Raw genomic sequence first — 25015 nt, forward strand, 5'->3', positions numbered from 1 at the left:
CTCAAAGCTTCTTAGACTTGAGAACACAGAAAGACTGTATATAAAGTAAAGGTACAGCTGAAGCATTCTGGTTTTGGGAAAGAGAGAACATTATTCTTTCAATATAGTTGCCAACAACTCTCCACCCTTGGTCAATTCTGAAGGAAAAACAGTACACAGACTGAATGAAGTCATGTAGCTGAGCTGTTCATTCACACTAAACATCACAGCTTGAGGGTATGTTGAGAAAATAATGTATATAAAATAGTATGGAATTCAAGCCAGGAGTATCTTCCAGATGTTTTGTAGCTGTATTATCCCAAAGAAACACCTTTAAAACTGCTTAAGATACAGTAAAGAGAATCAAAATGTCTTCAGGAATCAAGATGCCTGTTAACATAGCATATTTATATCTAAGATTTTATCTTTGGACAACACAGAAGAAAAAAAATTGTTGTCTTAGTATGTTTCTGCAGAAAAAAAAGAACAGATAATATTTCTGCACTATTACACAATTGACATTGAGGGACAAGCTGTAATACTGCCTCATGTCTTAGATACTTCCACTTTTGTGATTCCACCATTACTCTGAAATGAGTATGGATCCACTGGGTAAAGAGGGTTTAAAGGGCTCTATAAAACAAAATGAAAATGCTTCAACTTATCCAGCCTTGGTCCAAAAAAGAGGGTTTCCTATAACAATGCAGGGACAAGTCTGAACCACTCTCTACACAGTAAACCACTGTAAAATTATATAAAACTACTCCATGTTGTGACATTAACAGACTAGACTATTTAGGAATAATTATTTTCCTAATCTTTTCTCCTTTAAAATAAGTTTTAAGTTATTTTATTTAGGCTACCATGAAGAAATATATGCTGGTGCTAAAAACCGCACAGCACACCTTAGGCCCCTATTTGCAGTGACATAAACTACAGCAATATAAGAATACAATGACAGAGCTCCATTTTTCAAGAATATTTCCCAAGAACATCTGCCTCAAGGAAAATCCCTTCTGTATTATTAAATCTGCCAGAACTAACCAAAAAATGAACAGAAGGCACGCAGATCGAGTTTATTTTGATGGCTTTTATATATGTATTTAGATCTTGCTGACAAAATAAACCATGATGAAAAGAAACAATAATTTTATATCAGCAAAAGAAACTAGATTTTATTTATTTCCCAGCAGTTGTAACTGGTATCCATGTGATTGAAAGCTAACTTCAGTACTACAAGATTTTTTTAATTTCACAGCAAATTTTAAATGGTGTATTTTATCTTGTCAACCCATTAAAGGCACTTAAAAAATTGTCAAGATAGATGACAAATGTTTCTGGAGTTTTAAAAACACGTGCTTTCTAAATCAAATAGTTTTCTAATCTAGTTTTACATGTATTTTTTTCATTTCAGCATTTCAGTTTTGTGCCCAACACTGCAGAAATCCACAACTAAATTCCAAATCTTCGTTGATCATTTTTATACAGAATACTTAGACTGAGTGAAAGTAAAGCAGTGAACAAAGCAGTTTTAACACTTTGCAATTCATTATACTACTGCTTTGGAGAGGACCTGTGGTACCCAATAAAGCAGAAAATGAGTAATAAAATATAAGCAAAGCTAAGGTAACCATAATTTTTAAAACATATGAGCATAAAAACATACCTTTGTTATTTCCAAGGCCATAATCAAACCCTTGTCCATTACTACAGCTTGTCCCCTTACTGAAAGCTTGTATTGAAAAAGGACTTGGGGGAGGAGTCTGCACATTTTGATCTAGAAGGACTTGCTCTGTAAAAAAACCACATCACTTCGGAGTTAGACCTCCTAGTAACAGATTTATATTAGAAAGATGAGTCACAAAGCAAAAGAGCGATATTTATTTCCACCGATAGCACATTTCCTCTCCACAAAATTCCCTTCAAAGAAACCTACATCTGTTCTTCAGAACTCTAAAAATATAAGGACAGAGGATTTAATACCACGTAGACTGTTTTTTGTTTGACTGAGTTGTTGCCAGCTATGCCATTATTTGACACTTGATTTTTTTCCAGTAACATCATTCAGCAGTGTTTATTATTTTCCTTTGGACAGCAATTGTTAAAATCCCTTTGTCAAAGCAAGGTGGAGAAAGGATAGTTTTCAGAGTGGAAACTCAGAGCCAATAAACATTTAATTGTGGCTACCCCCGACAGCTCATAGGACACAAGACATTTTTTTGTGACAGATTTACTTGTATTTGTAAATGAGTACCATAATTTCGCTTTCTGTATGACTTAAAGCAACCTCCAACCCAAATCAACCTGCAGTAGTTCATAATATTCAAAACTACAGTAGAATTAAAATAAATGAAACAGAATCCACTTGACTATTTAGATTTACAGAGAAATTACTGACTTAATGTGGTCAAAAATACCATTCCAACCGAGGATATACAAGAACGCATTCAGAAGAAATATCCCATATGCAGCTTTAAAAGCTTGAGCTGACACCTTAATTTTTTTTCTTTCTTGTCAATGTACTAAAATAAACATGGATTAAATAATTTAAAAAAAAAATCACAACTCTTCAAAATGTTATTTTTAACTGCATTTCAGGACAAAACTGCATTTCAAAGTACAAACTTTACATAATATATTCAAGTTAAAAACAAATTACCAGGGAGAAAGCTGTAAATTTAAAGTCAGTTTTAAAAAGGAAGGATCTAGAATTTTTTCAATCAGAGGCTACTCTAGATCTTGCTGTAGTATTTTAAGTGGATGCCTGGATAGAGATCTAGCTATTCAGACTTTTGCCTTGTCTCTGACAGAAATCCTACCCCATTATGGGAATTTAATTATAATTTTATTATATAATGAAAATATGAATGTAATGTGAAAGATGGTGCTATTAATGGATTAAAAAAATAAACATTTTCTAGCAAAAGCATTGAAACTGATGATAAATTATTTCTAAATCATTTCATGGCAAATAAAAACCGTAAGTTTAAAATAAGCTTCAGATATGGCTGAAGCACATGAAGTTTTACAAGGCACCGAGGTGGACTAGGAACCTAGAACGAGTTGAAAAATCTCAGTAATTGCACTGGTACTTAAACAGCTTTTGCTAGATGCACAAGAGACATCTATCTTCACCATACCTGTAAAAACAGACTCATCTAAAAAATATTAAAAACTGGTATATTGAGGCATGGGATTCACATCAGAAAGTTTCTAAGATGGTATTTCTATGACCTGTATTACAGAAATCCTATAAAAGAATTTTGTCCTCAAAGCCTGGAGCTTGCTTTTCTTTTTCTGTGAAAGCAACGCTATGTTCAAAGATGTCCTTCAGTAACAGTGCATAAGGATCAAGAATCTGAAGACACACCTTCAAACAAGGGTCTTGTTTAAAGTCTTCCTGATTTGTGAATTTTTTCTTGCAGCACACATATACTTTGAAAAATTTAAGACTATATGAAATGATAGGTCAATTACTGAAGATGAAAAGACTACTTCAAAATGTAAAATACTGTCAAGTTACTTAAATGTATTTCTCAAAGTAAGCACTCTGGAATGGCAAATTTGCATACTGCTTAATTTATCAATTTCAGAGAAATTATTTTCTACTGGAAAAGCAAACAACTTTGTATAAAAATAGTAAATAATGAATTTATCAACCCTATTCTGAGTACATGTGCTTTCAACAATAAGGTACTGTTCCAATTCACAATTATTTAGTTTCTGGAATTTACTTGGGCTCTTTGAGCACCTCAGAACTTGACATTATCAGATACAACTAAAAACAGGAAAGCCATGACTTCTAAAGAAGTGTTTGAAGTATTATGCAAACATTCATATATTTAATGAAAAACTCTTCATCATTTCCCTTCTTTGCAGGAGGTTTTATGCCTGAAAGTCAAGCTGCAACCATCTACAGAAAAAACTTATGTATTAGCAAGGACTTGCTTTGTTCCAATACATTAATGTGATGATAATTGTTAAGAGTATCTATGCCTGAAATGAATTTCAGCACCAATTGTCAAAACTAGAAAAATGGCCAAGAGTCTGTTAAAAGGAACAAATACCAGGCTGACAATAAGTGTGACCTAAAAACATAAGCAGAACAGGATTGCTGAGGTCAAAGCTTTTCATGAAGACACCTTTTGTAAAACAGATGCATAAAAATTAACCCCGGAGCTAAAAGAAAAAAGATGGTTAAAATTATTGTCCATCACCATAACTGGTACAGAAGAAACCATTTGGAAATATTTAAACTATTTTCTAAAAAATCATTTAAAGAACGTTTATGAACGATTTTTAAGTCCAACTGTGCAACTTAACTCAAATGCTCAAGTTAACTCAAAAGCTTATGCATAAGCTAATGTTATACATTATACATATTATACATGTTCAAAACTCAGATACTTCTTTATTTCTTTCGTTTAGACCGCTTATTTTTTTCCTAGGGTAATTTAAAAAAAAAATAAAACAACCACTTGCCATCTTCATGTCGGAGGTACTGGTTTCCACCTCTGTCTCTAGCTAATGACCACGCCTCGCCTTCATCACTTTCACAGAACTCTACCATGCTGTTCTTATCCATTTGTACCCACGTACCTTCTGAGTTAGTCACCTGATGCACACACATAAAAAAGCAAAATTTATTGACTTCTCAAATAATTCAGTAGCACAATTCAGCAACTACTTATAGTATCTGGAAAACGCATTAAATTTCAACGTCTCTATTACAAAGTAAATGTTGGAAAAAAAAAGTTTCTTAAATTAAGGCCACAGGCTGAGGCAGACTGAAGTACCAAACCTATTTATGGCACATTTACGTTTAGGAGTAATTTCAAAAACTTTAGACCCATTTATGCTCAGAAGAAGCAAAACACCAACACCACAACTTCAGAAAGTCCACATAAGCCTAAATAAAAACTTGAAGGAAATTGTCACCAAGATATACCTTCTAATCAATGGTGGCAAGAGGAGAATTATAATACCAAGATATACGTGAAAGGTTTTGATGAGTATTAATTTTGTTCCTGATATTATATTTAGGAAATAGCATGACACACTTCATCCTTAAGCCCTTCTTAACCGTAAAACACCACAACCGGACAATTCGGAACAATAACAATAGTTCAGCCACTAAACAAATTAATACAATCAGTAGAGGGACACAGGAATTTGTTAAACAGTTAGGTCTTAGGAAAGCATTTTGTCAGTGAAACAGAATTCTTTCAAAGAACAGAACAAAAAAGTAGATCAAGAAACACCATTTTGTAAGGAATACTGTAACAGAAATACATAAGCAAGCACATGTAACTGCGGTGCAATTTTAACGTTATTCCAATCAACGCAAAAAGGCAAGAGACACGACTGCATTAGTACTCATAATATAAACCAAGTGGAAAGGCCAGTATTTATCATGAGGAGGGGAAAAGCAAACCTGTAGAGAGGCAGATTCTTTTGTTGCGGTTACTACTGTTATATACTGGTATCTATGAAGACATGAACTGAAGCTACAAGGATCCATACCTCGCCCACTGCCTTGACTTTGTTTCCCAGAACTAACATTCCAATTGGGATACCTCTAAGGTTAGGGCAGCTTCTGATGTTGTGACCTGATGGGCCAGTCTTCACTACCTTGTACACTCCAGGTCCACCTCGAAGGAACATGTCTTGTTCTTGCATCACTGCTTCCTGAGGGCAGTGTGAATTTAGGTCTTTGAAAAAATCATCAGCATTAGACCTAGATTCCTGAGAAATTAAAAAAAAAAGGCAGAAAAGAATAAAACCTATTAATACCACCTTTAAACTGCTTAGATAAGAAATACTTCAAGACTACAAAAGGTAAATTTCAAAGCTAAAGGAGATCCTAGTTACATTGCTAATTTTAGTGTGCAGTGCTGAACAACTACTATGAAATTGCACATTAATTGAATTACTTCTGACATTACTCTTCAAGCAAAAGTGGTATAAATGTAACCATTTATATAAAAATAATACCTCATATCTAACATTAGATACAAATTATTTAATCTAACCGCTTTCACTAAACCTTCATCCTCACTGACATTTCTGGGGCTGTGGAAAGGGAATTTCAATATTATCTCTCTCCATATGACATGCTTCTTTTTTTGATTTCACATTTAGAATATATTGTTAATTTAGAGTCAAGGCAAAATTGTGACAAAGAGGAACACCAATACCACAGGCTTTTAAATGCACATGTAAGTAACAGCGTGTACTTATTGTTTCCACGATGACAATAAAAAGGGCCTGCAAATTTATTTCACCTCGTGCTATTTGCCGATGAAATATATATCCAAACCTCAAGTAAGAAAACACTTTGAATTTCTTACCAAAAAAAGTGGTACTTACTAAAAGAAGAAAAAAATTAGCACAGATTTTTCAGCCAGCAACAGCTTAACTGAAAGGCTTTTGCACAAAAAGATAGGAGAGATGGGAGTAACAAATGTGCATTTATTTCAGAAGAATGCACGTAAGAAGCAGGAGCAAGTTCTATTACACTGAAAGTCATAGGTGCTTTTAACAGAACATCTGAAAGTTACAAACTACATAAATGTCCTACGGGATGAAGCCAGTGGTTCACCTCATTCAGCCTACTGTGTTCAGCAACAGGAGATGCTCTTCAAAGGAGCATAAAAATCTTTACTACGGGTCTGTCCTTTAGATACCAAGAGTATTTAAAACCTTTTTATTATGGATGTTACAGGGTGTAGCCTATTCCCTTTAGTGTTTATTTATTCATCTGATTTCTCTAAATTTAATTTCTTCTGAAGATGCTAATAATTTCTGCCTTGACAATCTCCCATAGAAACACCTTCCAGGAGTTCACTTCCTGCTGTGAGAAAGAATACATTTTTGTCATATTTAAACCAAACTTCTGGTTACGTTATTTACTTTTAAATGAATGCAATTTCCTGTGATCTCTTCAATTATCATGTTTTCAGCTTTTTTTGGTATGGAAGTCTGTGCACTGTGTCCAGACTAATACAGCATTTTTTTCAAGAAGCCTTTACACAAAAATTATTCTGTTATGTAAATATGTAACTTACAAAGCAAGTTAATGCAAGCTGAGGTAAACTGGTTTGAGGGAAAAAAAAAAAGACAATTTAAACATAGTTTAGATGTTGACATAATAAAGTCTGCTATTCTGGGGAAAAAAGAATCAGTGGACAAACAAGTTTTAAAATCTCTAAACCAAAATGTACAACACATTATCTTCATTACAATGTTCATATAGAAAAAAAATCCATCTCAAAATATTACAGAACTGGTATCTAGACAAACACTTCTACAGTCAACCTAAACAGCCTAACTGTACATAACAGATCTTGTTGACAGAATTAAATAATTCAAAAAAGCATTAAGAATGGGCAGAGTATTTATTAAATATCTGTGGCTTAACTCACACAAATATCATCTTATTAGATGCTGCAACTTTATGTGGAGCCTCCAATAAAAGAAAAAACTTTATCAGTAAATTCTGCTCTAAGGGAGAATGAAAGGCTTTGTTACGTTACTAGGCCAGCTCTCTGAATTTCTAATCTGGTTTGTTAAAAAGGAGAGTGCTATTCATGCATTAATAAAAATTCAATAATCTGCCCTGATAGTTTTTTTCTCATTTTAGAAGAAAGAGACACAGATGCAGCGCTGAATGCAAATCTGCTATTTCCTATAAAAATAATTCACAGTAAAACAGACCTCAAAGAATATTAAGCATAAAGTTGAGTCATAAGGTGCATTCTGAAAAACATGAGATACAGTGTGACTTTTCCTGTAATTTAACTCACCTTAGGGGGTAAAGCTTTGGAAGTCCATGAAAAAAAGTCCAAATCCCTTACTCCTTGGCTAGCATTAAAGACATTCTGAGCAACAAAGTTTGAAAAAAAAAAAGACATATATCAACAAAGAAATGGGAACAAAGAAATATTGGAGGAAGAAGCTCAAGGTATACTATATAATGCAAACTTTCTCCTCAAGTAAATTTGCTGATAGAATGTTTTGCAAAAGGGGAAAGTTTTGTTTTCCTAATCAAGTCACCTGAGTCCATTGCTCACATGGCAAATCATCCATTACACAGAAACAGTTTAGTATGTCAAAAGCTCAAAATGGATGTAGTGTGTCATGCCATTTGCTGAAATTAAGAGCCAGACATCTCTCATAAAGCTTGTGACTTCACGCTTTAGAGAAGAAGAACAGAAAAATCTCGTATTTCTGTTACAAAGAAATGGTAGTTGGTCCCATCACAAACCAGTTTTCTAGTGAGATGGTCTCCTGTTCTGAAAGATGCTTTCAACCAGTGCAGGACAGCGCACACAGAATTTCAGTCACACCGTCAGAACTGAGGAGACGCAGAAGGGCTAAGCCCGCTCTTACTGAAAGCAGTTCACTTGCACAGAATGATTCCACCAGTTTCCACATCAAAATCGTGCTTTTTTTACCAGAGCCAAAAATTTCAGTGCTATACGGAGAACAATTGCTAAGATTTCATTAGTCTTGTAAAACATACAATGCATCAACTAAGTTTGTAATGAATAATCATTAACCAAATACAGCTTCCAGAGAGATACCACTAACTTTGTAACCAATTGCCCACACTATGGAAATCAGCACTGCTGTTCTGTTTCATTTTTCCTCCCACGAAACAGCGAGGACAGCATTTTTTAATCACTGGAAAACATGAAAAAGAAGCCATCTTTTCTCCCTAAGCTAGTTTCTAACCATTTCAAAGAAATTTTCACTCTTTCTGTCAAATGAAAGAATAGTATACATATAGCAGTCCTAATAATCATATTTAATGGTATTTATGATGGAATCTCTCCAACAAAGTACCCATTTCATCTGTATGAACAGAAGTATCAAAATCTAATTCCCTATCCCATCCTGATATGAGAACCAAATGAAATCCCTGCTCAGCAGCCACATTAAAATTTAACAGTATCTAAGGCAGTAAATCCTTTCAGGCAGAAAGAAGTACAAAACATCCTTGGCATGCTTCAACCTGTATTCCTTGAAAAAGCACTAACATGTTAAATATAAGTAAATCTACACTTGTATCACATGATAGAAGCAAATTGTCTACTATATACTGCTTGCAAACATCAAGTTTCAATAATACAAATTATCTGTCATTATGACAGAGGGAAATTGTCACACCACCAGCCTTTCTTTAGAATTGAGTACTTTAACCCACAACTGAAGGAGATAGCAATGCACTAGTGACATATGCTCTGGGGTGCTGGGGAAGGTGGGGAGGGTGTCAGACAGGAAGATGAGCAAAGTAAAGGCTTATTGATTTGGCAGGAAACTGTGGCAACTATAAAAAGCCTACATGTGCCTAATGAGTATACTTCATAAACTGTCTGATTCTACTACTTTGCAGCATATCTCCTTTTTTCTGAAGGACTTCCACTGAGAAACATGGACTACCCATACCTAAAATATTCAGGTATCATTTCAAAGATTATTTTTCTACATCACAGAGCTCTATGTATAAAATATACAAGTCGAGCAGTGAAGTGGGACCATGCTGGCTTAGAAACACCAAGAAGATCAGACTAGAAGCTCTCCTTTGCTCTGTGAGCTTGAGAACTTCCTGGCTATCTGTACACCAATTTAGATAAATAGATCAGGTACCTATTTGACAACTAAGTTTTCATTCTGAAGAAACCACTATACAGAAGATTTGAATTCAGCCCTTATGCTATCATCTGTAGATTTAGTTAACACTTTCCTTCAAGACTTTACCTTCCGAGACCTAAAACTAATTTCAGGAATTCATACATTTCCCAATAAATTTTAAGTTTCAGAGATGAAAAAAAATAAAAAAAAAAAAAAATTGTTTTGCCATGAAAAATCATTGGACCATTAGGAAGTATTTTAAATCTCAATTATTATTTTTCAAAACTAAGATTTCTCTTAAACAGTCATCTTGGTGTTTTATCCAACATAGTCTTACTCTCCAATTGCTTTCCATCATGCTTAAAACAATGGTAAAAATCTTTTGTCAATGCCCTTCAGTGTTTCCACAGAACATTCAGCTTTCTGAGGTTCTGTGATCAAGCACTGGAGCCTACACAGTAATTCTGATTCTTTCTTCCATTGCAATAATGGTTAGAACAGCTTCCAGTTTCTCAATCCTCGATTGCCTGTGGTGGCTGGGGAATGTAATATTGCAGCTGGATATCAGAGTACAATATTCCTTCTTACAAAGTTTTAAATTTAAAATGAAGTAATGAGAACTTACTTAAAACACAACTTTTTAAAAGACAACTTCCAGAGCTTGACCAAGATAAATTTCTATTTCTTCCTAGTGCGCACTCATCTGTATTCTACCAAGTACCATGTGTAAGCATGGATAACTGTCTGCATAAGGAATTTTACAAGGTTTTTTTCAAAAACAGATATCTGAACACCACAAGACCGAAGGAAAAATAACTACCAGAGATGGAAACAGCTTATCCAAAATCACAATCTATTAAATTCAATCCCATAACTATATTATCTGCAATGAATTGGATGAACAATTTCAGATTGGGGGCTGAAAAAGCAGTTCCTTGTGAAAGGACAAGAGCAACAGAAGAAGGGCTGAAGACTTTCTAAGAAGGTGAATGACCACAGCTCAAATAAATAAAACACTGGTAACTACCAGGGATTTCTCCTTTCCTATGATCGTTTATCTTCAAATATAATAGCTCTGATAAAAATACAGAAAGTCCATTTATGAGATCCACAATATTCAGTGTTTGCTTTATCATAAAAAAACCTAGCTTATGCTAATAAACATACATAAAAGGCACATACAAAATATGTATCAAGAGGAAAAGAGGTCACAACATTCCTGAGAACCTCCACTGTTTTTCATCTGCTCACTGTTACATAATACAGTGAAGAAACAGAATAACGAAAGCTTTTTAATAAAAAATTGCATATTTTCCAAAATGTACTAAGGAATTTTATTTACTTAAGGGATTGATTATAAAAAGCCTGTGTATTTAAACATGAGAAAGCAATGTAATTGGCGATGACAAGTCTTCACACTCAACAGAGTTGAATAGAAATGGAGTCTAGTAGAAGTAATGTGACATCTGTTTGAACAGGGAATACACAGCCTAAACTCAGGCATTTCATTTTTCCCTTTTCATTTTCAGTCACAAAAGAGATTTTATCCAGTCTTTTTTTTAAGCCAAAACTGGTTGAACAGCTTGGCTCCAAAAAATCTTGCACAATCACAATTTTTTTTTTCCTGCATTCTGCTCCCTGTGTCTTTCAGCTGCTCAAATCAACAGGATTGAGCAGATATGAATTGTACCACGATTTAATCTAACAAAACTTCTGTAATTTTTACTTAATTGAACATCCTTTTCGACGTAATTCGTTCCCCTCTAGAGGCCTGCAAAAATTAAATTTGACAACTTACAAACAGTCCTTTTTTTGGACAACTCAGAGAAAAAAAAAAGTTTAATTTGAAATATTTTCAACCTAGTAATCGCCATAAAAAAGATTTTAAAACCAAGAAAGCAGTATCTGTGCAAAGGAAGTATCTAGTAAGAAAGCAGAATATGCTAGACTAGCATGTTGTAAAGGCTCAAGGGCATTCAAAAGTCAGCCTCTGAACCTTGACTTACGTTCTGTCACCTTTAAGAAATAAAATGTTAGAGAAAAAAGTAAAATGTTTTCCCTTTTTCCTCTTATTATTATGAATCAAACAAACAAATCTTACTGCTTTTATATTGTCAGAATGAAATCAATTAGTTTCAGGACATGCTAAGTCCTCTTAAAAAGCTGAAAATGAGAGCTGTGCAAGGAGACTTTTCTGAAAGTAGCTCAAAACACATTTCTTGCACACGCCTGCACTGTTGTAAGAGTCGCTTTCACAACCCTTTTGCTATGCTGGCTGCCAGTTACAGAACAGAAACTAAAAAAGCACATGACTTTTAACTCGCGCCAGACAAGACATGCGACTGGCTGCCTAAAAGAAAATTAAACATACCTAACAGCTCCTAATAATCTAAATGGTAACAAAACTAATTCACAGGAATGTTTAAACCTCCCTCAAACCAAGAGATAATCTTTTATCTGAACTTTACAGACACAGAGAATGAAATGTTTGAAAACTGAATGCGGTTTTTCACATTTGATTGTACCTCGCCTCCTTACTCTCGTGGAATTTGAATTTGCAAAATTATATTGTCAAGATTGAATGTTCAGTTATCCATGGCAGACATTTCTTTTCAGGCTTCCCTCAAGGAGCACAGCATATGCTCTTCCCTAGAGCTACATGCCTGCCAGAGCTGTATGAAACATGCCAACCAGTAAGTTCCTGCTAACCACACACAACTGTACTCAAAAATATTCCCTTCTTAAGTAAAAAAGTATTGAAGATAGCTAAACTAAAAAAAAAAGCAAACAAAAAAACCCCAAAACCACACAACTAAGAAAAATCCACCAGACTATAATACCCATCTAGACATACAATATTTATGGAAGTTAGTTTACTTAGTCAAGATGAATTCACTTTTACCATGGGTGAACTGGTAAAATTCAACTAGCGCACAGAATTACTAACATTCCATGGAAGTAAAATACAGCAATTTTCTAATGGCTACCAATTTCTAAGGCAAAAAAAATACGGGCGAAGTCTTGAACAAAGCCTAATTTCTTCCATGTTTTCATATATTCTACAAGACTAGAAAAACACTGTGATGACAGGCATATTTGAGTGCCTGATTTGTTGAGTACAGAAATAATTTGCTTCCCAAATGCGAAATTAAAATAATTTCCCAAATAAGGATTCTATTGAAAGAAATCTACAAATAGAAATATATCAACAAATAATCTGTAGACAAGACGACCTATTCACACCATGTAACAGTGTTTGGCAGAATAGCCGCAGGGTATTATCAATTTCCAGATTTAGCTACTAGCAAATAGCCCAACTTCACTGAAACTGAGAATATCTCAGTTCTTCTCTAACCAAAAACCACGATCAGTGTGATATTACTGGCCGCAGTGTTTAATTTAGTGAAATATTTCTCAACTATCTTCAACTGCAGCACCAGCGCACTCAGACAAGATGACAAATCCAATCTAAATAGCAGTATCAATTAGATCTGATTCTCACATTCTGCCCAGAAGAAAACAAGGTACTGCCCACTCACGGAATGCATGAAAACAGAAGAGCCAGAAAGGCCTGCTCTTTCAGGAATCCTTTGAGAAACACTGGTTTAGCTAATGCAGATCTTCCTTTTCTGTCTTTCACATTTCTTCAAAAAAGTGTAATTAGTTTCCACAAAAGGTGTAAACTTTAAACTGTAGTGATGATGATCACCATTCAAGTGATTCAAATAAATTATATTTATTCTTATTATAAATTCCTTGTTTGTCTTGAAACTCTGGGATTCTTTGAATAGCAAATGAAGCGATAACTTAAGGATTCAGGTACAAAACTCATAAAAAACATCCACAAAACCCAGAGCCTAAAGAAATTTTTGATTAGTTGTTTTTTGTTTTTTTTTTTCCAAGCATCAATCACATTGATTCAATGTGGGCTGCATGTCTCTTCTGAAATCACAGCACCAGTGGATCACTTCACAGACAATGCTATCTAGCACAAGAAACACTTGGTGCAGACCACAATCTCCTACTACTCTGTTTTTGTTATAGCAGTCCCTGCACTTCTGTTTTTCTTCTGGGAGAGGAGGCTTCAACATAAAAAGCCTCACACCTTTCTACACTCCACCCTCATTACACAGCAGCCCTCCAAAATGCAAACGCGTATAATGTAGTATTTGTAATTAAAATATCATTTACCTCAGGACTTTTTGCAGCCTTAATTAAAGAAAGTCTTGTAATGAGGATAGAGTGTACTTTTGGATATTTTTCAAAGGCACCTTTTACTTACGTCAACAGGTACCAGAAGGCTCTTGCCAAGATGTTGGTTAAAAGACAGACACCAGGCTTCAGTGTAACCATTCATGTTAGGAACATACTTCTTTATTGTTTCATCATTCAGCCTCAGCCAAACACCATCATCATTGTGGATCTATGGGAAACAAGCAACAAGAACGAGCCATGCCCTCCTGTAACTGTTCTCTAGCTAGCAAGGATTAACAGAACTTCAGGCAGACAATAGCAGCAAAGAAGCAATGATCCTTACAATGCCGATAAAACATAAGTAGAGATAAAGAGGAACATTGACAAAATCAGAATTCCAAAGCAATGGGGAAGCATATATTTTTCTAAGTTAAGGTGTGAAGATAAATTTAAATCGGATCATGCACTAATGAGAATTGCTTTGAAATAAGAGGAAAAAAAGTCAAGCCTTCATAAATTCCCCACTTCTCATTTTTCCATTGGTATGGTATGACTTGGTAAATTGCAAAAACATTCCTTGCACACGAAATTATATTGTAAGAAAAAAAGACCACATGCACAGTAGTCTAGCACACTAGTAGAGATCTTTCAGATCTCAAAGTGAAAGATGTAATGAAAAGGACATCTACATCTGATTTTATGTGTAGAGCTGAAATAGTAAGCAGTGAAAAGTTAAATCTTAAGAGGTATTATTGTAAGATAACTCTAGGAATTTTCTTTCCTTGTATCAGTCTCAAATGTTTGTTATACAGGTTTTGAAGTAAGTAAATCGTAGGAAAGTAAACTTAAATCTTTGCAATTTATGGTCTTAAGCTGTATATGTCAATATCTAAACATGGAAAAAACCCCATTATTTGCATGAATTACCTTTACATCTTAGCCCAATTTTCAACAGAAATGTCTTATTACCTCGTCAATGAAAGTGATGGATCCATTGACTTTCACTATGCCTATTTGCTCACTCTGAAGGGAAGGGTGGCTACGGATACGAAGCCCTGCACTGTCCTTGGCCACAAATTTGCGAACCTAAGAGAAGCAAAGAAAGACAGTAAGGAAGAAAAAAAAATTGGAACAGAGCTCTCAGAGTAAAAAGAAATAGGTTTAACAGATTCTGAAATGGCAGTGACAAGACAGCAGTCTTAAGAGTTACAGTTTGTTGCTAGTTTCCCATGGCTGTATAACTACACTTTTTTAATATAATCAAGAAAATTATAATGTTCAAAAAACCTGTAACATAAGCATGCATTGAATTGGAACTATTTCTGTTATACCCTCAAAAATCAGTACAAGCTTCTGATTTTTTTAACACACACGTTTCATTCGCTGCTGAAAATTTCACCAGATTTGCATTTTCAAATTTGTTATTTCTCCTAACTGATCAGCCTGGGATTATCATTTCTCAGTTGTGCTACTGCAGTATTCTCCTTAGTCAGCTTTTTTACCAAATTTTGGATATTTTCTTTAGCTAAAGAGTTTAACTAGCTATTTTGAAGTAAAATGATCTTTCTACTTCTTTATCTTTCCAATAGCTATTTCAAAAGTTCCCTCTTTTTTTTCACAGGAAGGTTAGGACAGAGGCTCCTTGCTATTAGCTGGACTTACTACAGCATCACAAAATCTCCCACTTGCTATTCATTATCACGTTTTTTACCATTCAAACATTATCAGGCACCTCCCCCATAGAGAACAAATATAAGCCATCCTATTGGTCTCTTAAAACCAGAGATGCATATATTCTGTCCATATGGTATAAAGCTATTTTCTGGGAAGGTTGTTTTCAAACTCCACCGGTAAAAGAGATAAAAGTATCAATGGAAATATGGATTTAATCTGTAACAACATAAAGCACAGAATGATGTGTAAGGAATAAACTCAGTGATACATAATGAAAGGCGTGCATTAACCCTTTTTCTCTAATGAAACCATTTAAGAAATTATATTTATTCTGAGGCTAATCTAAAAATAATACACAAACCCAAGAAAATGCCAAAACCAGATACATGTAAAAGATTTCATACAGAAATTACTCCAAAATGTGCAAAGGTTTTGATTATTAACAGTCGTCTTACTCATAATACTTAGATTCTTGCAACAGACAAAACTAAGACTTTCAAGGTCCCTGTAAAAGTATAAAGCTGAATCACTGCTGGCAGCATTCTGAACTCAGACAAGCCAAAAACAAGTCTTGCAAATCAGGGATCCTTGCATCATGTTACTTCAGAAAATCATTATGACAGTTTGCTAGAAACTGGATTTAAAACTTGAATTTAGAGGAAAAACTCACATTCCAGATTTTGAGTAACCACAGGGCTGGAAAGAGCCTTCTTCCCCCTTTTGAAACAGCTAAAATAACTATTTAATAAAAAACTTCAACCTATGACTTCAAATGGCTTAAAGATCAGATCCACTGACAGTCAATACAATAAAAACCAGATTAGGAGTTCTCTTATGCACATTTCTGACCATGATGAAAAATTCTATCATCTGTGTCTTCTTTCTGATACAGCACCTCTTTGCTAGGAATAGTTCTGTATAGCACAGTAGGTCTGTAACTCTGTAACACCTCCACAGGTAGTTCTTTCATGAAGCATACAAAACTAGATTCCAACTGAAGAACTGACTAAGGCAGAAAGGCTTAAGCAATTAGAATAACATCAACCCTAGCAGTTTTCAAGAGCTGTGTTGCCATGCTTTTCCATTTAACAAATCTGTAAAGAGGTACACGTCACACAACAGAAAGGGGGTTTGTATAGGATAAAGCAATCTAAACAAGGGGCCTGATCTTCGACAAAGGGGTAAGAAAAACCACCCCCAGCCCAGATCCTTTTGGGTTTGGTGGTTGTTGTTTGGTTTTGCAATCAATGCTAGCTACTTGTTGTGTCAGGACAGTAGAAACCATCAAAACATGTTAGTGACCAGTCATTCTGGTACCAGTCTTGCACCTTCAAATTCAGCTAAATTAGGGCCATTTTCTTCTAGATGGTTCCAACTATCCTGAATTACATAGCTTGAAAAAGAATGTTTTCCTCAACAGGATGTGGAATAATGTTTCCTGCAAGTTAGTTAATTTAAGCTTTGCAGCTAATAAGGAGGCAGCATTCTTATGGGTCATATACCCCAGGCTGAATATAGATCACTACCATAGCCTCCTTCAGATTTTTCATTTGACTTCAAATAACAGAGAATGAAGAATGTACATATAAAATCCTAACACAGTACTCATTTCCCGCTTGCATTTTAAGTAAGGTTTGGCTACAAAATTACAATGTTCCAGAGCCTCAATAAAAATATTTTGTTGTTTCTAGTTGAGAACAGACCACCACTGAGAATGCACTGTTAGTGTCCTTCGGTTATAACTATCTGAAATTTCTGGCTGACAAAGATGATGAAGAAGCATTTAGAGCTCAACTAAGCCCTTTTTCTCAGCAAAACGTGATTTAGTGTATCAGACTGTCTCTGACCAACACATGTCTAATCTGTATTCTTGGCTTCAGAAACATGGAGCACAGCACAATTATTACCTTGCTGTATTACTTACAATACTGGTAATACACAAAGAACTATTCTGGTTTGTTATGTGATTTATTATGACACAAAAGAAAGATGACTGATTAAATGATTCACCATGAAAGGTCTAGTTTAATTTTTCAGCAGGCTCTGCAGATACTACGTACTGGACAAAGATGGCTCCTTTTTCAAAGACACCAAAACTTGGAACAAGAAATGAGACATGTACACAGAACAACACAAGGAGAGGATTAAACGCTACATAACATCTCAGAACACCAGAGGACTGACTTCTGCCAAGTTCCTTGACAACACAGTTACCATGTATGAACAAGTGACCCCAATTTCCACTGTAATAATTGAAAAGGAAAACAGAACTTCTGTTCAGCAATTAATCTCATATCAAACCAGATTCTCTCAGCTTGGGGACAGCAAAACAACACGTATGATAATCAGCCTGGGTGGAGGTATCTTTAAGGTGCATGAGGTAAACCTCTCTTAGTAGGAACTGGGAGGTCCAATTAAGATAATCAACTAACCAGGAAGTCTTCCTTCTAAGACAAGGGAGAAAGTCTAAAATAAGCTTCTTGGGGAAAAAAACCAAACAAAAAAGAGACCCAGTGAGGGGTAAATGTTGCATTGAAACTAAAAGTGCATTTATTATTTTTAATTTGAGGCGTGGCTGCAGGGAGAGAGAATCTTGTTAGCAGTAGAAGCAGAGGCTGAGTGGCTGAGTGCATTTTAAAGACTGGGGAACCATACAACAAAATTACTGTCCCTGGATTATCCTGAAGTCTAGGAAAAAAAAAAAATCAGGATACACTGCATGGGTAAGAAGTTGTCAGAAATATAATCCTTTTTGTAACCATGTATTTCTTAACCACCTTCCCAATTTCAGCAGGACAGGAAACAACCTTCTGGTATTTCAGAAGTACACATCATTTAATACAGGTTTATTCCACAAAAAAACCCCACAACAAAATCAGCACCTCATTTAATATCCCTTCCTTTGCATCTAAGAGGAAATGCAAGGTAGTTCCCTCATCTGGGCCTTTTCCTTATATTACTGCCACCTATTTCAGCTGACTTGCTTTATTGTGTCTACTTTAGTCCTTCAGGGTAGAATTGTAAGGTGAAATGGGGATGTCAAAAGCTACAGAAAGAACACCCTTAAAAAAACATAATCATGCCATTCGCAAAGGAAGGAAAACATACTAAAGAAACTGGTTATGGATTTTACACTGACTGAAGATGCTTATGACAAAACAAACAAAATCTCTGTAAAATTTCATGCACAATTAATTTCATAGTACAATAGATAAGTAATAGAACTAATAATAGTGCAAAATTTTGTCTGTGGCTTTAATAATAGCTGTGTAATGTTCGTGTGACAAGCCAAGGCAAAGGCAGTTTCTGTAGAGCTTCTAATAGCTTCATGAATACAAGTACAAAAAGAAAGTGAAATTAATTTGTTTCATTTTATCCAGTATATTAATTTAATTCCATTCGGCATGTTAAAGTGATCTGCCAATATCCTTCAGTCTGCAGCACTATTATATGATAAAGTATATATTAAACAACAGTAAAGTCCCACCCAAAGATAACTATCTGTTTTGGGGTTTTTTCAGTTCTCCAAACCTTGTTCGGCTGTGGCTCTGCTTTTGGTTTAATAAGTTGGGTTCCAGGAGGTATCATTCCTTTTGGAGGATCTTTTACTTTCACTTCTAGTCCAGCATCTATAAGCAAACAAAGACCAAATTTAAAAAAAAGTAACTATAACGGGATGTATGAATTAAACGGTAACTACAGTTTACGTGTGCTACAACTTAGAGTAAACAAAATAACCACTTATCTGTCTGTCCAAATCAACACTTGGCTGTTGGCTTCATGGTGCAAGGTATTCATTTTTGAACATTTCTATTTTCACGTGTGGAAATTTGTTGTTAGGTGTCTCTCAGAGTGTATGTACAAAACACTGCCAGGCACTTCTGTAACCTAATAGTGTCTGTAGGGTTGTGTTCCAAGAAATGGTCAACACAGTGTAATGTTTGAGAGGTGCAAGCTTCTGGAGAGGCAGTAGCTTATGCAATGCTGTGCTGCTACAGAAGCTAACTGCTACATGTGAGACCTCGATATAACAGCCTGAAAAAGCCATGTTACACAACCAGAAAAGGCCTATAATGTACATAATTGGCATATTTAATTACCAATGCTGTTAAAAAACCTGAAGGCACTGGAAAGGGACATTATTGTTTGTGAAGAAAAATGCAAGTAAATACATGTGAAGAAAGACAAAATTTTAAGTAATAGGTGAACATAACCCTTCAATGAAATTGCCTCAGCAATCAGTGTTAAAAGCAAACTGCAACAGTAGATACTTTTGTCGTCTTTGTTTCATTTTACAATGATTCTTGGAAGAACATCTTGAAAAGAAGCATTCAGACCCAGCAATAAAAACTCTGATTTCACTAACACCCTTTTAAACAAGCATGGCAGTATCAGAAGCAATCCACAACCATCAAGAACATAAAAGGTTTGAAAGAAAGAGAAACTGTTACCAGTACCTAAGCAGTCAAAGCTGACAGAATTATGGGTCAAGCATAGGCACCTCAAAGTTTCAGAGGGCATAGTCCAATATAACAATTGAGTCAGAAAGTGCCATTGCAGAAAAATGGCACAGCTAAGTATTAAGAGTATACTCACACCTGCTTAATAATGGAAGTTAAGAGCTACATTTATCATTTCTAAAAGTTCACCCTACACACTGCTTGAGGATGGTAGAATCTGTGTAAAAGCATAAGAGCAGCTGATTTAAACTACAGTTTGAAGTACAAAGTGGCATATCCAGAGATGACACACCGGAAAAAGTAAAACTGAGTGCACTGCAGTCTCCCATGAAGGCAAATGTTCCTCTGTTTGAGGAATACAGATAGCCATTTATAATAATATTTTATACCTCTTATCTTCTGTAGTTAACACATAATACCAAATCCCATTCCATTTCTATGTGAAATTCCATTTCTATGTGTACCTATATTTATGAGTATTTCTATGTGTTTATTAAAGTTGCTGGTCAGTATTGGGAAAGAAGAACTGCTGGTGCCTGTGAACTCATCCAAAACCCTCTTATCAGATGTGGGTCCAGCTACACCACTTTCAGTATTTCTACTGCCATCTTCACCGTATCACCAGTAGGACTAACATGAGAGCATTCCAAATAGAGTATTTTTAGAAGGGCACTCTTTCCACCACATGCTCATTTCTCATAGTACAGTCCCCAAGACTGGCAAGATAACTAAAAGATTTCTAGCAAGGAATGCACCAAAAGCATTTAAAATTTAGTACAAATACTAATGAGTTCAGGTAGAGTCTCAGTTAATACCACACCTCCTCAGTTTTCCAGAACAAATGACAGTATGTATTTCAGCATTGTCAGGAACATTTTGCCTTTCCTTAGGTTCTGCAGTGCTGGGCTGGGTTTTTTTCCCTTTAACTATACTTCTCTGTCACTCTCAGCTGAAACAAAACATTCTTCTTTCAACATTAAGAGCTGAGAATAAGAGAGTCTGTTAACCTGGTAGTCTAATCACATAGTAAATACATGATTTACAACATATTTTCCTATTTCAGAGAGTGGGGGCAGATTTTCTGACAAAGAAGAGTGATTTAACTAGAAGGCTTCTGAATGAAAACTTGGCTGCTAAGTTTTGCTATGAACTGTAATATTAAACCATACGACCATCAAGACATAAATGTGTTAGTATACAAAACAGAAATAATATAAATTTATGCTTAAATGTAGTGAAAATTAAGTACCTATTTCAATGCCATCTATAGTAACATGAATGGTATAGAGACCAACAGCTCCAGGAGTCCAGTTTGCACAGTATGTACCATCATTATTGACTCTGATCAACATGTTTTCACTGGGTCTAGGCATTAAAAAAAAAACAATTAAAATCACTGAACAGTTACTGTCTTTTTGGACATAATATGTGTCAAACATATAATGATTAGCATAATATTTAATTTGGAAACTACTTTCTTTTAATTAATATTATATTCCCTTTCCAACGTACTAACCTCCTATTATTTACGATGAAAATATAATCCTTTATTCCACATTTATTTATAGCAAATGATAAAACAACACATTCAGAGAGTAGCTAATACAAATAAGAAAACAACATTAAAGCAATTTAGGAAAAAATATTTTAAATAAAATTGCTACATATAAGAAAAAATAATGCCTGACTTCTGTGTTTCTACCTTCAGACATGATTATATGCCAGTCATACTTGGGAGACTGGGTGTAAGCAGAAGTATCAGGATATAATTTAAGTCCCTATCCAAAAGAAATTTTTTAATGGTTACCTCTTTGGTGTTGGTGAAGCAAAACGTAGTTCTTCAAAAGAATAATTTTCGTATGCCTATAAACAGATTAAATTCAAACATAAACCCAACAGTCACCAGTTATACCACTGTCTTGAATAAAAGAAAGCACAGCATTTTCTTTAAGAACACATCAATCTAACTTTCCACACCCTTGAAACACTGATCAGGGAATGAGAAACAAATTTCAAAACACAGAAATATATATGCACACGTGAAAGTGTATCTTCACTGTCTCATTTAACAGTCTTTATTTAGCTAAGAAAGATTGCTGCTGCTAATAAAAACCTTGTTAAGTCTTTGAATCTCTTCAAATCTGACTTGTGTAAAACCCTTTTGAATCCAGACAATGCACTGAAGACCATGAGAAGATAATAAAGCAAGTATGTTGCAGGTAAAACCTGCAAACCAGCCCAAGGGCTTTAGCAATGAAATTTCAGATCCTGTTTCTTTCAACTCCAAGCGAAGATGAAATTCCCCCAACGCTGATGTGATACTTCCATTGACCTCCACTACAAAAAAGACCTGGTTCACTTCCATAGCATCTTGTGAAATCACTGCTCTGAAAAGCTCCCTAAGAAAACAGAGCTAGTCCTAGAAGTGCATGAAGCCCCTCAGCAAGAATCTCTCTGGGCTGTAATAGTTGCTGAGTTACCATATTCCCCTGTTAAGTCAAAACCAACAAAAGGTAGGATAAGAACCTTTGAACATATATGCAGATCAGTCATTTTGGGTCCCTATATAAGGATATAGTTTCGGGTATCAGTCCCCCAAACATGTAATAATTTATTATATATATTTTTGTGAAGTGAGAAACTAGATTTTATAATCATATTTAGATATTAGCATTATACAATGTGCAGGCTGATGTAAAATGAAAATATCGGGATGTCTGCATTTTACACTGAAATGAGAGTGCTTAATAATACAGGCAGGGAAATAGAACAGAATATTTACAATGCCTTGGATTCATAGTTTTGGATGGAAAGGACTTAACTTGAAAGGGAAGATTCTCTGGAAATGTACTAAATATGGAAATCAAGCATGTTTCAACAAGAGAGATGCTTTTTTAATTTAATCTTGGTGTCTTTTTACTTTTATCTTTATGAAGATTCATACTGTTATTATCTAATAAGAGGATTTTAAATTAATCCTTCCATTTCCATTTTCCCTTAGCCTTCTTTCAATTAAAAAATGATTGTATATTAACTAGATGATATTAAGCATTCCTCACTCCATCAAATCCATAAAAGAGTTTTTGAACACCCTACACTTGCACCACCGTCATTTACCCCAGAGCATCTTGTAATGCATGAGCATTACAAGATACACCACCCTAAGAGTTGTGCAGGCAGATTTGATTCCTATCACTGGAAAAGCAGCAGCAGGTACCTGTGCACAGTGGCTATCAGGAGTATCATCTAAGCCCCAACCTGGAATAAATAACATATTTCTCCCTCCCCTCAAGTCACTTTTAAAAGCAGCATCAAACCAAGAAGTGATGCTTGCAGTCACTCAAATAAAATTGCCAAAAATCACATCATGATATGCACACAATTTAGCGAGTTCTTAAACCATCTGTTGTACACTACATTGATTTAACAGTTTTTTCATTGATCTATTAAGACACCATTCAGCATCCAGCTGCACTATTTCCACACAGGTATTGCAGCACTATCCTTCGCAAAAAAATACCCTGTACCCTCTAAAAGGTGCTAGTTTACTGGTTCTGCCCCCACAACAAATCCATACTGATTATGCTAAGAATTATCCTTTTCTGACCTCCTGGCTAATCCTGTCTCACTACACTCTGCAACTGTTAGCTGTACACAATATGTCACATCTCTTAACTGGGTCAGTATGGTACACATATGTAAATTTACTGCAAGTGCTACAATACACTCAATCAAATCAACCCTAGCTGCTGAGTTTTTACTTCCTTAAAAACTGTTCCTGGCAAAGTGTCTGAGCTGATCCATTTAACAGCGGCTCATTTCATCAGATGCTGCTTAACAAATATGCATTGATATACAAAACATCTGTATGCCTTTTTTTACTATGCTGAGCTCTTTTCCTATGTTCACCTATTCTAGTTTTAAATATATATTCACTGCAAAACTCCAACTCCATGTAAATAAATATACTGGTTTAACTTGCCCTTCACCATTTCAGCACCTGTTTTTATTTCTCCTGAGTGACTCAGACCAATTTGTTAATCTGTCTAATCAAAATCAAAGACAACTTTCCTTTTTATGCTCATCCAATCTAACTGCTTTAGAGTTTAAGCAATTGGCCCTTTTGATGCATTTAGTTTATTGCTGAACTAATATATAATCAAAATTATTTGCATTGAAGATATTTTCAGATTGGGACCAGAAAGTAAATACACATTTTTCCTTCTCTGCTGTTTTCTTCTCTCCTTTAAAAACTTTGAATGCTGAATTCTACAGTTACATTGTCAAAACTACGGTAACTTACCTTCATCATTGTAATAGCAATATACCGAGCTTCTTTTACTATCATTGGCTCATAGGAGGAATCGAGCTTTGGTGAAGGAAGTCCTCCAAAGGTCATATCACCGCTAGGGGAAACAGCTGTTGAAGGACTCCCTGGTATCCGCTGCACTTTTTTAACTTGTTCTTGCTGCAAAGATGTTTTTTTCTGAGAAACGGGAATAGCTTTGACTTCTACCTGTAATAAGATGTGGAAGAGGGAGTGTGATTTAGTGAGAAAACACACACACATTCTTTTCAATTTGATGCAGCGCAGCGACAAAGTGCTTAGAGCCCTCCTTGTAAATCCAGCTGCGTCAAAACGCGATGTATCTACACTTAATCTGCAAAGCCAAGCACAGCACCTTGGAAAGGTGCCAATGGGCAGGGGAGAAGCACCTGACTGACTCAGGACATCATCAGCACAGGCTGGTGTCACTTCTGCCAGTCCCAGAGCACTCTCTGGGAAGCAGCACACAGTCTGGTATGCCTAGGCGAGGTTTCCCACAACAGAAAAGTGCAATGAAGTAGAAAGAGAGCCTTCCAAGTGAGTGCACAGATTTCAGAATGGATCATGATGGCCAGATTGGATCCTGGCTGGCTCTGCCACCAGCACTGTATGTTTATTTTTGCGCTCTTCAATGCATGTTTCAAGTGAGTTCTTCTCCCCCGAGGTACCAAGGATCTCAATTAGTGCAGGGAACGGTCAGAAGCACACTATTTTCTGAGGAAGACAGACAGACTACCTGAAAAAA

The 25015-nt window shown here is 35.4% G+C and overlaps 1 protein-coding gene across 3 annotated transcripts in view; it reads right to left on the minus strand.

The window, feature by feature from the left end:
• Positions 1 to 25015, minus strand: part of MYCBP2 (MYC binding protein 2) — a 171357-nt gene that overhangs the window by 41759 nt on the left and 104583 nt on the right. For all 3 annotated transcript variants that reach the window (XM_040055506.2, XM_040055504.2, XM_058419388.1), the window contains exons 47-56: positions 24247 to 24459; positions 21751 to 21806; positions 21193 to 21308; positions 19015 to 19112; positions 14779 to 14895; positions 13898 to 14038; positions 7785 to 7859; positions 5503 to 5724; positions 4462 to 4594; positions 1646 to 1771 (exon numbers count right to left, since the gene is read on the minus strand). In XM_040055506.2, the coding sequence (XP_039911440.1) occupies positions 1646 to 1771; positions 4462 to 4594; positions 5503 to 5724; positions 7785 to 7859; positions 13898 to 14038; positions 14779 to 14895; positions 19015 to 19112; positions 21193 to 21308; positions 21751 to 21806; positions 24247 to 24459 (1297 nt within the window). The remainder of the gene's footprint in view (positions 1 to 1645; positions 1772 to 4461; positions 4595 to 5502; positions 5725 to 7784; positions 7860 to 13897; positions 14039 to 14778; positions 14896 to 19014; positions 19113 to 21192; positions 21309 to 21750; positions 21807 to 24246; positions 24460 to 25015) is intronic.

The sequence above is a fragment of the Hirundo rustica genome, chromosome 2, assembly GCF_015227805.2.
Source record: "Hirundo rustica isolate bHirRus1 chromosome 2, bHirRus1.pri.v3, whole genome shotgun sequence".
In the NCBI taxonomy this organism is placed as follows: Eukaryota; Metazoa; Chordata; class Aves; order Passeriformes; family Hirundinidae; genus Hirundo; species Hirundo rustica.